Source organism: Enhydra lutris, unplaced genomic scaffold, assembly GCF_002288905.1.
Source record: "Enhydra lutris kenyoni isolate GAN:26980312 unplaced genomic scaffold, ASM228890v2 scaffoldscaffold46, whole genome shotgun sequence".
NCBI classification, from domain to species: domain Eukaryota; kingdom Metazoa; phylum Chordata; class Mammalia; order Carnivora; family Mustelidae; genus Enhydra; species Enhydra lutris.
Window position 1 is genome coordinate 1494087 of NW_019154130.1, and position 16811 is coordinate 1510897.

At 55.7% G+C, this 16811-nt stretch overlaps 1 protein-coding gene across 3 annotated transcripts in view; it reads right to left on the minus strand.

Annotated features, from left to right (window-relative positions):
• Positions 1-16811, minus strand: part of LOC111156554 (glycosyltransferase 1 domain containing 1) — an 82743-nt gene that overhangs the window by 17568 nt on the left and 48364 nt on the right. For 2 of the 3 annotated variants that reach the window (XM_022517533.1, XM_022517531.1), the window contains exons 7-10: positions 15265-15360; positions 14647-14696; positions 3880-3923; positions 2671-2791 (exon numbers count right to left, since the gene is read on the minus strand). In XM_022517533.1, the coding sequence (XP_022373241.1) occupies positions 2671-2791; positions 3880-3923; positions 14647-14696; positions 15265-15360 (311 nt within the window). The remainder of the gene's footprint in view (positions 1-2670; positions 2792-3879; positions 3924-14646; positions 14697-15264; positions 15361-16811) is intronic. The other variant, XM_022517532.1, reaches the window with a different exon arrangement.

Genomic DNA, 16811 nt, shown 5'->3' on the forward strand with positions numbered 1-16811 from the left:
TCTCCAAACGCAGCTGCTAGGGCTCCCTTCTGCCAAGGCCGGAAGTGCGGGCCCCGTCACCCCCTCTCCACCAGAAAACCCGGAATCCTGCGGGATTCTGGGTTTTCTGGTGGAGAGGTTAGCTTGTGTCTTCCCAGCCTTGACCAGCCGTGTCCAGTACAGTGACAGCTGCCTGTCAGATGGGGACAAGGCGGGTCTGAGAGGCCCCACAGCACACCGCCCTGCACTCGGATCTTATGTCGCTCAAGGTAGAGTGTTTCTCAACGCGGATGCCCAGGGCATCTGGGGAGCAACGCTTGGATGCAAGAGACCATCTTGTGCCTTGAGAAACACTTCACCTCCCTGCAGGCCCCTCCCCACCACCCCGAACTAAACGCCAGTGACACCATTTTCATGTGACGCCTCAGTTTCTTAAGTGGGAAGGGCACAGCACGGCCACACAGCCGACACACTTTGAAACTAGCCACAGCCGAAAGGGCAGAGTCACAGCTGTCCTCGGAGAGCCCCTCGGTGAGCCTGTAATCACTCGGGTCTCGGTCCAGAAGCCAAGAGCCCAAGAACTGCCTTGTTTCTCTTGGGCTTTAGAATATGGCCTCCTTCCCGGGGCAGCGGAAATGGACCAGGAGGCAGCCTGCGCATGCGCGCGTGTTCTGGGGCGGGGAGGAGAACCCAAGTAGGAGGCCTGTGGTAACAGCAAACTTTTCTGTACTATTTCGTTTCTCTCTGTGGGGTAGTCAAGTCCCTAACAAGCCCAAACTTGGAACCACACGTTCGCTGTAGGAATGTTTGCCCTACGGCTCACGCTTCCAGCTTGAGCTTGATTTTTGGAGTCTCTCCGTGAGAGATGTATTTTAGCAAACGAGATTTTTATATGCTTCCATGGCAAAACAGCACTAACTCTGGGAGGTCGAAACATCCCTTCCTTCCAAAGCGACGCGCATTCATTCTGTGATTAACCGCTCCGGTCATCTGAATGGGTCCTAATGACATGCACCAGGACCACTCCCCTAAAATCAGCTTCATTCAGAACCCTCAACCCAAAGGTTATTTTGGAGTTTTCAAAAGGAGCACAGCATCGACGTTTAAGACTTCGCCAGCAGCTGCCCTGCCTTTGAAGGAAACGAGGTCCGACAGCAAGTGCCCAGCAGGGACGGCGCCACGTGCCACTGATGAGATCATCCCTGAATTCGGCTTCGCTGCTACTTCGGACCTTGAGCCAGAAAACCCGTACTCCCAGACGAGGGAGCAGTTCAGCCCCCGCTCCAGGCCGCGGCGGGGAGAACGTGCCTTTCTGAAGCTGCAGGGAAGAGCGAAGGGCGCGGCTCCGGGGACGAGGGCGGCTGGACGAGCCGGGGGCCACCTGGCGGCTGGGATCAGGGTCCGCCTCCGCCTGAAGACCAGCGGCTTACGGTCGGCGCGGCGCGCTCCGGCCTCGAGGCCCGATGTGGTGCTTCTGCCCTGGCCCCGATGCTGCTTTGGGTTTTGCATTGTGCTTTTTTAAAGGACGCCACGAGGAGACACTAGGCAGGGGACGGGACGCGGTCCTTCGGTGCAGGGAGGCCTACTGTTCGGCGCCTCGGGAAGGGCGGTGCTGCGCGGACCTAAACCCTACCTGTTGGCGGCAAGTTCAGCGGATGCAGCTCGCGTCTGCAGGGGGACGGACAGGACAAGGAGCCGGAAGGACGGCGTCGCTCCCTGCAGGCAGGGCTCAGCTGCTGAGACAGGACGCGTGGAGCCTGCTCCGAAGCCCCGGAGGCCCAGTGCCAGCGCCGCCCGCCCTCCAGCAGGTCCCCGTGCTAGCGCTGTGCACGCCTGCCCCGTGCTGCCGCGCGAGCCGGAACCTGCTGCGGGAGCTCCGGAGTGAGCGCTGGTCTGGACGGGGAAACGGAGGCCGCCCTGTGCTGGGCTCGCTCTCGAAGGGGAAGCCAGCCCGCGAGGATGTGGCAACAAAACAAGAGAAAGGAAAAAGTCCTTTCCGGAGCCGAATGCTAGATGAGGGGATCAGCTCTCCCCTCACGCCCCTGCCCACCCCCTCCCCGTGCACCCGTCACCCCTGCTTCATGATGGTCCCCCACCCCCACCACATGCACAAGTCCCACCCTTGTCGTCCCCTGAATTCCGGGATTACAGAGCACACTGAGAAGGAGGAGAAAAAATTCACGAAGGGGGCTTCTTGCCCAAACACACCTTCACCCCATTTCCTAGCCCCACCTCTTCCGACTGCTGCTGTGCCCTCTATCAAGGATACTTAGCAGGTCAGAGAGGTGACCTTGTTTTGTTTTATTTTGTAGGTGGCAAGGACAAATGGCAAAGAGAAACGAAATATTTTTTTTTAACTACTTTTGAGGAGCACCTGGGTGGCTCAGTGGGTTAAGCCTCTGCCTTCGGCTCAGGTCGTGATCTCAGGGTCCTGGGATCGAGCCCCGCATCAGGCTCTCTGCTCAGCGGGGAGCCTGCTTCCTCCTCTCTCTCTGCCTGCCTCTCTGCCTACTTGTGCTTTCTGTCTGTTAAATAAAACAAACAAAAACTACTTTTGAGGTTCCCAAGAAAGGCTGTTTTCCACGGCTCTGAGCGGCGCAGACCTTGATGGACAAGGACACCCCCGCAAATGAGACTGGGAGGGGCTGCCGGTTCCCTGCCCCATGTTGGGGGCTCGCGCTGGGGCCTCACCTCCAGGATGGCAGCAGACATGCCCTCGGACACGGAGCTGTTCACCATCGCGAAGCAGTTCTTCAGGGCTGCATGCAGGTCCTCCTGGGGCATCTCTCCGAGCAGCCGCACCCCGGCCGTCCTGAAACAGCAGCAGGGGACGGCTTTCTGCCTCTGCAAGTCTGGCGGGGAGGGGGCCGGGGGAGGACAGCCACTCTCGGGACGGAGAAGTCAGCCTTAGGACGGCACAGTAGGGAGGGGGGTCTCTGTCCTTCCCTGCCCCGATGAGCCGCCCTTGCTGTGACTCATGCCCCCAGGTACTGCAGGTCTAACGTAGGTTCTGGCCACTTTTTCCAGTAACACAATCTTGTTTCAAATGTTTCAAATGTTTGGACAGTAGCAGACATACAAGAAACAAACAGAAGTGCCACAATGGAGACTACAACAAACGCCCTGATGCCCACCGCCCAGAGGTTTTGTCTTGGGTTTTTTATCCAGCAACGCTGGTGCGCGTCTATGCAACACCCTCTCCACACTCACATTAACTGTGTGTGGTTTTATCTGCAGGCGAGTCATTAAAGACGCCTGCGTATCTACGGAGAGAGATCAGGACTTCCCAGTCCCCTGTGCTGACCATGGCCGGTGGCATGGAGGGGCCGTCCTGGGGGGCCGTGGGGAAACCATCTAAAAGGGGGCTGACCCCAATGGGAGATGACCCTTTTGGTCCCTACCCTTTCCTGTACCCCCACTAAACACTGGGAGAGCACTGGAGGGGCCCTGGGGCCAACTGTCACCCTAAGGATGTGGTCCTGGGCCAACCACATCTGGTGGTTTCTTATGTGAGGCATTAGCCGCAGTGTGTTCAAGCCGCTGTCTGGACTGTCTGGAACGGGCTGGCAAACGCACCCTCGTTTCCCTCGGTTCCACCAAGTGCTTGATATTTTACGTCTTTTAGTTTTTGCCAGAGTGTTCAGTGGAAATTAGAACTTGAAAGCATTTCCCTGCGCGAGTGAGTGCGGGTATCTCCACCCCGTGGGGGCTGCTCACGCTCCCAGAGCTGCATCCTTCCTGTCAGGTGGGAGAAGCAGGAGCGCCTGGACCCCTGGGGAGGTGACGGGCGGCCGGGACAGAGCCTGGGCGCAGCGAGTGTGGCGCAGGCACAGGAATGGAGGGAGGGACTGGCTGCTGGGCTTCCTCTCCTGCGGGGTGCTGCTCGCCGCCTCTGCTTACCTCTTTACTCTGGCCTGTACTTCCCTCGTGAACACTGGGTCGACCTGAAAAGAGACAGAGATTGTAGGAAAAGCCTTTCCATGAGCTCAAGTCTCCCAAGAACGGCCTATCATTGCCGCAGAGCCAGACTCAGCTCGGGGAGGAAAAAGCCCAGCGCAACAGGCACTAACGCCGCTGCACTGCTACCTCACAGCAGGGGGAGGCGTCCCGGGGAGGGCGCGGACAAAGGCGCAGCCCTCCTGTCTGCGGAGCCTGCGGCAGCCCCCGACACAGTGCCCCACCCCCTGCAAGGTCGAGGTCTGGAAGCAGAAGGCAGGCCCAGCCACAGGGCAGTCCAGCGAAAGGAAGGGTCTGCGGCATTCGTTGCAGTGGCAGATTTTGTCATAAAACCTTTGAGGGAGAATGAGTTGGATCCTTAGCATATCCAAGACAAAAGATCTGACAGATTAAAATTTTATTTTTGACAGGGAACCTTCCCAGAAGCACAACTTCAAAGCCAAGGCCACGTCCATCAAGCTGATGTGTGGACAGACACCTTTCCTTCCACACCAGGGAATATAATCCATCACGAGAAGGAACGAAACGCTGACACGTCCCCAGCACGATGACCCCAGAGAACACGGCGTTCCGTGCATGCGGCCGGTCACTGAAGACCACGCGCGAGGTGAGTCCGAGCCCACACAACACCCAGAATGAGCAAATCCCAAGAGAAGGGAGCCAGAGAAGTGGCTGCCAGGGACTGGGGGTGCAGACGCTGGGGAGTGGCTCTGACAAGTCTGGGGTTTCTCCTGGGGGGATGCAAGTGTACCCGAGTTAGAGTGATGTTTGCAAAACCATGTGAACATACTAAAAACCACTGGGTTACAGACCTTAACGTGATCTTGACGGCACACGAATTATATCTCATAAAAAAGGCAAAGAAAAAGCCAAGTAAAACTTCAGTTAGTCACAAGCCAACAGCCTCGAGCCTGGATTTCCTCCTGTCTCGCAGCCGGAAGCACCGTGTCCTCCGGCACAGGGCCCGCGTTCGGCCCTGCGGCCCTGCTGGCTGACGTGGTGAACTAACGCGGAGGCTGAAGGCAGCGTGTCGGGGGCTCTGGGACACCAGGGATTCCCGCCCCTTGCAGCGAGGCTCGGGGTTTGAAGCGACCCATCCGTAATTCCGTAAGGGCCAGGACAGGCAGCGCGGGCCGTGTGGGCTCATGCGCTCGGGCCCCCCCGGCCACTCACGAGCTCCGGCTGTGCCTGCATCGGGGCCTCTCTGGGCTTCAGTTCCCTTGGCTGCGGAGTGGCCGTTGTCACAGGCCACAGGAGGGTGGGGAGGCTCGAATGAGTCCCAGCGGTGCAGTGCCGGGACTGCCCGAGGTGCCGCGGTGACGGCTCAGGGGCGCCCGCAGAAGGTGAGTACCCTGTGGAAGGCAGGCGCGTGAGAGCTGCAGACCTCAGCCCCCGCGCCGCACCCGCCACCTCCTGGAGACGCGCCTCGCACCTGCACACCCAGCACTGAGCAGGGAGAGCAAGATGCCCCCCGTGTCCAGTGTTCGCACAGGGACGCACACGCTTGTGACCCTCGGAAGCTAGACTGAAGGACGGCTGGAGCACGTGGCCTCTTCTCCGGCGGCCTTACTCTCGGGGGTACCCAGAGGACGTGAGGGGACACTGTCCCACTGTCCTAGCACTCCCACGAGCCCAGCCAGGGTGGAGCCCAGCGTGTGTTCGCATCTGACTGGCCCCAGTGCAGACTCAGCCAGCGGCCCTCGGCTTTGCCCTTGGCCTTCCGTGCAGCGTGCTGGCAACCATGAAATATTTTTAAATACTTTTAAAAATAACACTTCTAAAATAACTTGTTAAATAACTTTTAAATATAACTTTAAAAATAACACTTTTAAAATAATTTTTAGAACAATAACTATTCTTAAGTTGATGCTCTGTGTCAACAAATCTTGAGCACTTCCTCAAAGACCCAGACAGAGGAGGGCAGGAACACATTTTACTAACACGGTGTCTGCCGGCTCGTCCCGTCCTCCTGACAAGCAAGCAGCGGGCGCAGATTCCACTTTGGTTCTCATTCACGCTGTAGCGGTAGGTATTAGAGTTACAGAACAAGTCGGTTTGATGACTATGACGGCGTCTGTCTACTTTATCGCGCCAACTGAAAAAATGCTGTGCCTTCCAGAACCTTCATTTCCGTTTCTTTTGGCAAGGGAACGCCGTGCGTGTGTTGGACCCCAAATCCTTCAAACCGCTGGCACCGACTGGGATGTATCCCAGAAGCTAGCACAGCCAGTCTGGAGGCGCAGGGAACACTGAAACTATCCCCAGGAAGATGTTTCTGGAGTTTAATGTATTTCAAGAGCAAGGTGACAGGACGGCCAGAAGACAGATGCACCTACACGTGGGACCACTTACGAGGGAGAAGAGCCTGCACGTGGCTGGGATCCCGTGTGAGCTACAGATGGGCGAGTACCGTTTAGTTACCGTCCATAAACGATCTGCTCGCGCTAAGAAAGTCCCAGTGCTTGCACGATCCAGAAAGCCTTCACAGGTTTGTGTATAATTGTTAAAAACTTCAGTTGCTGATGTTTCTTGCCAAAGCCCTTTGACCTGCACAAGTGCTTTACACGTCTCTACTTTCGTGTTAAACATCTGCACACAAAGTAGAAATGCTTCCAAGACCTGACTTGTGCCCCTGGATTTCCATTCACGGTCACATACTGGGGCACCTGCTGCCCCTTGGGGGGAAGTAGCTGATGTTCAGGACGACCAGTAACAAGAAGAGAATCTTTTGTGGGGTCTTTTGTTTTTAAGATTTTATTTATTCATTTGGGAGTGGGGCGAGAGAGCATGTGCATGAGGGAGGGGCAGGTTCCCCGCTGAGCAGGGAGCCTGATACGGGGCTTGATCCCAGGACCCTGAGACCATGACCTGAGCTAAAGGCGGACGCTTCACTGACTGAGCCCCCCAGAAGCCCTGGTTTTTGCTTTTTTGAGAATGAACAGTTTCCGTCCAGAGCGTTCTTGAGTAGGTTCTTCACATGCGCAGCCTGCGAACCGTGTCTTTGGCAACATTATCACACACCTGGTGTGGACAGCACACAGGTTGGTCTCTTCCAAATAGCCGATAGGCCTCACTTGCCTCCTGCACAGCACCTACAGCTGAGCCCGAAAGCTCGGATCTGCGGGAAGTCCCGGGCAGTTCCTGCACCAGACGCCCAAAGCCAGGTCGGAGCCTGACTTGGGATGAGGACAGCTTCCAGAGCACCCCAGTGCAGGCCTGGGAGGATTTCTTCAGCCGCCAGCAGAGGGCGCCCGCTCGCAGGCGGGTTTTGCAGCCAGTGGCCTGGCCGAGTGCCTCTGCGGGAACCCTGCTCTGAGGCCCCCTGCCTGCCCCCCTTCTCCTCTGGGGGCGCTGGGCCAGCTGGAAGCAGTGCCAGGGCTAGAGATGGACCCCTGGAGCCTGCAACACGCTCCCCACTTCTCGAAAAAGCTTCAAAGGAGAAACTCACACTTCTGGATGATTTGGTGTTTATGGCCATTAAGAGTCCGTGTTTACTTGCCACGTCTCTGGGCCTAACCTACGCTACATTCTCTTTGTGCATTCACTTACTTCCTGCCAGCGATCCTGATGTGAAAACCCCACCTCACACGAGAGGACTGTGCAGCTCAGAGAGCTCGTGTAGCTTAACCACCGTCACACAGCTGGAAGGGTGCCGGGCCAGGAGACGGAACGCTCTGCTGCCTCTCTGCTGTGTCCTCAGGGGTTTTATCCACTAGTTCACGGAACACCAACGTGCACTACGGAATCAGTACCTGCTTACCTGTGTATTTTCCCATGATAAGCCTGCCTGTAGCTTTCTAGTTCCCTCCCTGACTGGCCACTCTCGCCACGAGCGATGCCCCCTTCCGTCCCTGGCCGACGCCCCCTCCGTGGGAGACTTTCCCTGATCAACCAAACAAGAAGCGACGTCTCCTTCCCCCCTTTCCTTCCACCTGCTACCAAACGCAGGCCTGCCCAGTCTGCTGCTCGTCCGCCTTGCCCCCGTGTGCATGTCCTTTCCCGCCAAGGGAATATCTTGCACACAGCACACTGCTTGGTAATATCCGCTAAATGCATGGTTTCCGTCTGGCCCTTCCCTTCCGTTTTTACTCCGGATTCTTGAAATGATTCTTGAAATTCTTGAAATGATCTTAAACAATGGAATTACATTATAATCCCAATAGCTTATCATGAAAAAGCAAACAGCCTAATGAAAGCCTTCTTTTGGCTTTCCATAGTAATTGTCAAATTCATACTTTACATATGATCATTTTTAGTTAGAGATCCTTCATGTTTAGTTTTGTTAGCTTGCTTCTGTCACAACTGCTTAGAAAAAAGCAATTCATCGAGGAAAACTTGAGGAGTCTGCTGAAATACTAGCACGCTAACTAAAATGCAGCTGAAGGTCTAACCGCTTTCGAGCTGGAAGTACACGCCGCGTGACACTGGCCAGGATTTACCTTCCACCTCGGTTCGTTTCAGATCTCCCAGTGAAGCCAAGTGGAACAAAATACAAGATAAAGAAAAAAAGGTAGATTTTTTTATGTAATGAAAGCACCTTATGAAATTTTAAAAAGCAAAAGCATCGTAAGGAGCAAAGAAGGTTCTCATTTCCTCTCTCTAAGCTTATTTATTTCTGAGCCGAAGATATTGTTTCAACTCCAGGCTTAAAGAAAATCATCTCTGATATAAGACGTTACCGTGGGAAGTCATTAAGCTGTCCTGCTCAGACCGAGTGCTCAAAACACTCCTTATCAAGGAGCGCCGGCAGATGCGGCCACTTGAGACCCTCCTGGAAGCAGAAGCCACACGCTTTGCTAAAATGGTTGAACGGAGAGATCAAAGCAGCTTTAATAGGAAACCAAAGCCAGACTGAGACCATCCCACAGCTAACCCGGGATCCCAGCGTGTCCGGGCCGCAAGGAGACATTCGCACGTGCTGCGCTTTCCCACGTACGTCATCTAGGACGCTGCCCGCGAGCCAGGCGCTGTTCGAGGCACCGCGCCAGTACTCAGTCCCCGCGAGAAACAGTGAGGCAGGTGGCACTGTCTTGGTCATGCCTACTTTGCAGATAGGGAAGCTGAGACACAGGCAGGGGACACCCAGCTCACTGCAGGGTCCGAGCGTGCAGCCGCCGTACTACCCGGCCACACGGAACTACCTGCTGCAGGACGCGGATGATGCCACAGGGTTTAAATGAATGACTATGGAGATCCCATATGGGACGGGGATCCCCATTTTAAAATGTTCTTGCTAAGAACGGCCACGGACATAAACACGTCTGGCACCTAAAAAATGAAACATACACAGCATCTGTGATTTTTGAAGCGACCTAAGGACATTCGTGTGACAATTTTATAAACGGTGACTAGACCGGATAAATGCTCGGTGGGCAGAGCGACGCCATGCCTTCTGGGCCAGGCCGGGGGAAGCGGCAGGAGCCTGTGAGTGCTCCACGGCCCTGGGCCCTCCCTTGCGGACACAGCCCCCGTCTGTCCTCTGACTGGACTGTGTGCCTCGTGGCCGCAGGTGTCACATCTGCGCCATGCGCTCCGTATGTCTACAACACAGCGGCTCTCAGTAAGAACTTCTTGAAGGACTGAATAAAGAAGTCCGGTTTTGTAGATGTGAACGTACACGCGTGCACACAGACACGTTTATAACAACGTGCATAGTGTCCTTGTGAACGAACAACAGCATAAATAATGGTGGCCCGGTCTCCTGCAGAGACTCTGCTCAGCATGGCTGTCGCCCAGCAGCCATCCAGAGGAGGACACAGCAGATTCGGGCAGCCGAGCACAGTCTTCCCCACCGAGGGGCGTTCTTTCCGTTTCCCCAAGGAAAGCACTGAGGCCACCCCAGGGACCCAACGTTGTGGCTGTTTACTCCCATCAACTGACTGATAAACGTCTTCCCTTCCTCCGTCCGCACGTCTGGACCAACAGGGCATTTGTACGTGCCACGGATGTCTACTTTCTCCTCGGACCCTTCAGCATCCACCTCTTCTGCCAGAGCCCCTTCCTTTGGTTCTTCCTCACCTCCTCCCGTGGACACAGTTGGTCAAAGTGGAACCGGGTGCCTAGTCCTCTCCTTACAAAAGGGTGGGATGTAACCCGAACTGGGTCCCGGACCTGGAACCGAAGGATCCGGAGACTATGAAGTGGGTGGAGCTCATTCCTCCCCAGGGGGTGTCCTGGACGGCACCTTCCCGGCTGACCTCTAGTCCCCAGCTACTCTCTTGGTGGCTCTTGTCTTCCTGTAAGTTGCATTTGGAGTTGGTGTGACGCCTGTGGCCGAGGGACGCTGACTGAGCGGTGCTGATTTCCTCACTAGTGTGTCCCATGTGATGGGGCTCCATGCACAGAAAGGACCAGAGGGACCCCTGCTGTGTGCACCGCGCCGATTCCCTAATGAGAGACTGTTCCAGACGCCTTAGCTCACCGAGTCAGTGCAGTTTCGTCCAGGGAAGCCAGCACGTGACCTCTGTGTAATTCGTAGCGAAAGAGTTTATTCAGCCACGGAACTTCGCAGTTAACAAAGGAGGACACAGAATGAGGAGTGAATTCCTGTCAGATGTCACAAATAATGGCAGTCTCCTACACGACACAGTCGTTAAAGCATGGGTTTTGGTGTGTCCCAAGGTTTGAGCTCTGACCCACTTTGAAAATCCATTTCCAGATTAATCACCGATGTTGCAAGGATTCAATTTCAAGTGTAAAATTCACCCCCCCGCCCTCGTTTGGTCTTCAGACATGATGTCAGATTGAATCCTCGACCATGAAAGCAGACAGATGTCCGGAGATCCTGTAAGGATGAACGTGGGGGGCTGGGCTGGGCGGGCGGTCAGCGAGAGCATAGCTGCCGGTCCCGACTGAGCCAGGCCAATGTCTGGGGCGAGGCGCCCACGGCGGGAGCTGCCGCGCACGCTGGCCTCGGAGAGAATGGACGCCTAGTGGGACAGACCCCGTCCGGCGTGGCCAAGTCAGTGATTTTCACATGTCAGATTAGGAAGCAAATCATGAGAGTGATTTTTGGGCAAAAACAAGCTTTTTAAAAATAACATGGAAGAAAACAGCATCACATAGCAAGGGACAGCACAGTCTTCCAGAAAGGACCAGAGTTAAGCGTCAGACTCTTGATCTCAGCTCGGGTCTCAGTCTTAGTCATGTTCAGGCGCTGCTGGGCGTGGAGCTGCGTCAAGAGCAAGGCCCAGAGTGCAGAGCTGTGCGAAGCGAGAGCAGCCCCGTCTAGTGACGCTCGTCCGGTGATGTGCGTGTGTGCGTGCACGCACCCTGTGCTGCCTGGGTCTGCCCCCCGCCCCCCGGCCGTGCGCGTGCATCTCCACTGTCTTCAGAGATGTCCCCTGTTAACTGCGAACTGGCCGTGGCGGAAGCTTCCACACTGTGGCAACAGGCCACTGGGGCTTCCAGAAAAAGGCTCCGTGCCCTGCTCCCCACGAGCACCAGTTGCTGGACACTCACCAGCGTACCCCAGGTCACGGTTAGGAAGCAAACAGGTGAGCCTTAGACACCAGCCTGCCCAGGTTCCCAGGGGATCTGAGATGTGTGTCTGGACGCATCACGTCTGTCTTCCGTGGGACGCAAAGAATCAAGAAGAGAACAACTTGTCTGGAGGAGTTTGTGACCCTGTGGATTCGATGCTGCCTTTTAGAAGCTCAAATTATCCTGTCTGCTGAGATGGCACCACAGTTTGGATGGGGCTTTTTGTTTTCCCCTTAGGTCTGAGAGAGACCTCTTATGAGGTAGGGGTATTTCTATGGCTTGTTGTGTCCCCCACACCCCTAATTCATACCCTGAATCCGAATCCCCAAAGATGATGGCGTCAGGAGGTGAGGTCTTTGGGAGGTGAGTGGGTCATGAAGGTGGAGGCCTCAGAAATAAGATCCGTCTTAACCGATGGGATCAAGTCTCCCAAATGACCCCGGAGAGCGTCCCTCGGCCATGAAGAGGCCTCGCGTTACTTCCCTCTCAGACTTCCAGCGTCCAGGATAGGAGAACCAGGTCTCTGTCGCTGGTCCGCCAGCCCATCCATGGGATTCTGTTGCCCAAACGGACCAGACGTATATGAACGTGTCAGACCCGAAGCCTTCACTTCTGTACTTGGGCCAGGAAGGGCGTGACGCCGCATTACCCGAAGCCGACTGAGGTAGGGGAGAACCGTCTCCCTGGGCAGTGGGGGAGAAGCAGGCGGACCCCAGGAAAGCTCCAGGCGGAGTGTGCCCATGACACGGGCAGGTGCTGATTCCTGCTTCTGCTGGGCAGAGAGATGTGCCTCCCGTTTCCCGCCGCGGTTTCGGTTCGCGGTAGTGCAGTGCCTTGTAGAAGACGCGCCTTCAATCATTGGTGATCGGTGAGCTGAAGGGCCCTGAGTCTCTGGTCATAACCTTTCACGGAGGGTCCTGGACCCCCAACTCAAATGTGCCGTTTCCTAGCCCCCACCCCCCGTCACTGCTTGGGGTCTTTGCTCCACAAAAGCAGACCAAGGCGGGCTGTCCACGCAGCTCCAGACAGTCCCTGGGGGCCCCGGCAGGCGCTCTAGCTGGCGACCGTCCTGGGGCTCGTCTCAGACCTGCACTTGCCAAGCAAGCCCTGTTCTTCGGCATTGCAGGGCTACTACTCCGGCTGGGAAACAGCCCGCAGGAGCCCCTGGAAGCTCTGGAATCATGAACGCTCCTGGTGACGCGCTCTCCAGCATCGCCACAGACCTGCGCTTCCTCTCCTGGCGCCAAACCACCACCTCCTTCCAGAAGCTAAAGACACAGAGAGATATAACAGCGATGCACGTTGTAGGCCCCATGTGTGTGCGATAGCAAGTGGTACAAAGACCGCATTTCTTTGGGATGTGAGACACAGCGTCACCCTTCAGTTGAAACGACAAGATGACAACCGTGTCCCCCGGAAGACCGGCGCTTGAGAAGCCCTCAGGAGGCAGCCACGCTGGGACTGTCCCCCGCTGCTGGCAGGCTGAATGGAGGGACACAGGTAGGTCTGGGGAGGGGACGCCGGGGCCAGCCGCCCCTCCCGGCCACTGCCCCAGCTCTGGCGCCCCCTGGGTCTCCATTCCCGGGGAAGGGGTTGCTGTCACGAGCTCCCTGCTTCCGGAGTGTTCCTGAGCCCCCGGGCAGGTTTCCGCACACGGAAACGTGGTACAGAGACCCGGGCGGACGGGGTCGTCTGTGGTGGGGCGCGGGCCGGCGCTTCTGTCCAGCAAGGCCACGTTGTGGGGTCTCTTGCACGCGGACACGAACACTTCATAACAGCTCTTCCCCAGACTCGGGCCATTGCGTGCATTTCTGTAATTTGTCGTATCTGCGTACCATCTGTACGGCTCCTTATTTAATATTTTTCTGAAGCCATTTCAATTTATTTTTAAAGAAAATCTTCATAGTTGTAAAGCCAGCATCACATGCCATAAATAGAACATCGCCGTGAAAACGGAAATAGTGGAAATGAGAAACCACATCGCTAAATTCTTCTAAGTCTGAGGCTTTCTCTCTCCGGTACTGGGGGTTTCAGCATCTAACTCAAACTTGTCCTTTCAGTAACGTTCTTCGGATGGAAGGATGGAAACAGAATTAAAACATCCTCGTCATAAACAGCTCGGCCGCGAGGGGACTTCACACGCAGCAGGGCCCTGGGGTCATCTTGTTGCTACCGGAAGGCTGCGGCCGAGCACGTGTGCAGGCGTGTGTGTGTGTGTGAGTGTGTGTTGCATCAAACACTCGCACTGAATGTGGAGTGGTTCATTTTTCATGGGCAGAGTCGAGCCCTCGCTATTTTTATTAGGTTACAGGATCTCTTTCCAGGTAAACGTACTATCTCCAAAAGTCTGGGAATACGGAGACAAGTGCGTGTCCCCAGGCAGCCGGAACCCGTAGAAGAGCGTGCAGAGCAGGTGAGACTGTGGTGTGCGGGAACCCACTCATTTACATTCTCAGGGGCACCCCCCATGAATACAGTGGGTGACACGGCGAGGTCACAAGCTCAACTATCCCGGTTTGGCAAACAGGACCAAGGAAATGAGCGATGCCTTTCCCCAGGGTGTGCCATCTGCTGCCCTGTCAGACACCCCATGGGGGCACGGTCCCATCGCTCCCTGCTGGAAGCACAAAGCCTGCTTCGTTTCCCACAGCACTTGGAGTAAATCATAGTTCGTTCTCAGGAGGAGTCTCCACCCCGATGCTCTGACTCCCGAGTGCTCGGCCCTGCGTGTGGGACAGAGCTGCACGTGCTTGACCCGCATTGTTGAGGGGAGCAGCAACTCTCCTGGAGGCCCGTACAACGAGACACAGGGTCTCCCAGGGCTTCTGCTGGCCTCTGCTCTCCCGCGCTCATGGATAGTTACTTCCCACACCGCTTGGGTCCTAAATGCAAGTTGGCCAGCTCACCCGGTGCTCGGCAAAGGGACGGCTCTGCGTGGTTTGCTGTGCAGCGTAAAGGAGTTTCAGGTACGTGGGCCACATACCCCGCGCGCCCCACGCACCAACTCAGACTGCCGCATTCCCGTGAAAACCTACCCGCTGTAGCAGTCGATGAGCTGCGAGGAATTACAAAACCTCCTCACCCTTACACGTGGTTTTCATTTATAAAAAAGCAGACTTTAATTACTTTGACAGGAAGAAAATAACGTGGTTAAAGAGAAATGTCAACTAATTTTAGAAAACACATAAAGACAGAGAGGAGAGCAGTGCTTGCGGTGCGCGGACTTACTTCAGGACCTGCGATCACCATGTAGACGTTAGGCTCTTCACGATGCCATTCTTGGGAAGAAAGAGAAAAAAAAATTCAGTGGTTTTATGCCATAGATGGAAACGTAATTAAGTTTAACGTTAATTATATGATAATATACATTATTTCTTATCACTGTTCATTCAACAGTAAAATTCTATGTATTTGAAAAGTAAACACCGAACGTTGTATTATTCTAAGTAAAATGCTTTTTCTAGAATGTTGTGCATTATCCGGATCTCGCCCCTATTGGAACAACCAGGAGGAAACACTCCACAAGCCAACGTGGACTTAGGGGTGATTCAGGCAATGCAGCAAATCTCCAAATGTATCCTACAAACTGACGTGTGTGAGACATTTCCAGGCAAGGTTATCTTATTCTTACAATTATTCACTGTTTTTGTGATTTCCTCAGAAGCCGAGGGCACAGGAGAGTAGAAACGGACACTGCCCACTGCTCTTATTTTTCTGGTTGTTTCCAGAGTACCCACCTAGAAGCGGTTCTGCTCATGTGGGAAGACGGAGACGGGAAGACTGAAAATCCTACAGAGAAGTAGGCTGAGACCAGACCCCAGACAGAATTCTGTCAACAAAACGTACCTGAGAACACATCCACCAAGTAAAGAGGGTCCTTAACTTGTCTAAGGCCACACACCAGGAGAAAGATGTGTAAGTTATCAGCACTTTGGTTAATCCCTGCAAGGGAAGAGTTCAGGTGTTCTTAGTGGGGAGAAGGCACTGGACACCACGGGAGCAAAGACCCAAGACGCCGCTCCGAAGCCGCAGGGCTCCCACTTCTCCGCACCTGTCCCCCCCCCCCCCCCGCCCCCCGTAACCTTCACACAGTTCACTGCACGAATGATCTGCCCCTCCCGGTGGGAAAACCTGAGCTGAGTTCAGCCCAGGAAACGGGCTGGGCAGCGAGAAAGGAGCAATTCTTGCGAAGTGTGAGCCACAGGCCCTGGAAAGCATTTGGCTAGAATTTCAGTTAGACGAGCATTTCCTTCATGCAAGTGAGGGGGCTTTGTGCGGTGACGTGACCCCGAGTCTGCATGTTCACTGAGCTGCGCACACTAACATGGACATGCCCACGGGTGCGTGGACTAAAGGCTTTGGGGCGCATGGTGGCTCCTCTCACCGAGAGCTGGACTGGCTTCGTGACCCCTCGGCTCTGGGCCGGCCTGGGGATTAGTGTTGGCCCACAGAGCCCCGGGGGAGGCCGGCGAGTGACTTCCAGGTCGCGGCTGTGGGAAGCCCCGTGTCTCTCGCTTCCCAGAGCACTGCCACCTCCCAGCCAAGGCCAGCTGCCTCCTTGGGGACGAGGATCTGTGGGGAGACGGCCGGCCGACCCCGCCGGAGCTGCAGGCCTTGGCCCACCGCAGAGGGAGCGCAGGCCCAGCAGCAGACAGGTGGGGCCAACAGGAGCCGCCCCGGAGCCCGGGCCCAGCCGCCAGCCCCCACGGCCACGGGAAACCGGGGCTCTTTAAGCCCCTTTGTGTTGAGGTGGTTTGAAGTGCAGCAACAGGCCAGTGATCCGACAGAAATGATCCGTGCAGTTAACACAAGCCGACCTAAAACGTCATTCCCAGATGCATGTGCCTGCGCCCCAAATCGGGCCGGTGAGAGGATTCGGTGCCCGCGTGTATCTCGCCGCTCCCCGCTGCGCGCACTTCCCGTGTCTCGGTGCTGCTGTGAGCCGTGCACGGCTGCGTCATCAGAGTGACAAGGGGACACGGCTGTGCCACCTCCCCGTGACCACACACGCTGTGTACTGACTGCCTGTGACACGCGGTAAGGCTGGGTGTCCCCACGGTCTGAAGTAACCGTGGACAGACATCGAGGTGCGGGGGTGTGAAGGATCTCCCCACTGTGCTGCGCACCCCGGAACTCACCCCAGGAGGACAAGACGAACTGTGTGACCGAAAGTCCCAGCTGGAAGCCATGTGCAGAATTCGGGTCCCCGATCAGAGGACTTTGAGGCCAGGAGACAAGCTATTCCCTTTAATGAATGGTAACTTGAAGAATTCTTTTAAGGGACTGGAAGGTCAAGTGTGAGACACAGATAAATTCCTCCTTCCGAGGCAGGAACCGTCAGTGAAGCTGAAGCCAGACAGTGAATGTCCAGCGAGGACAAAAATCACAAGTGT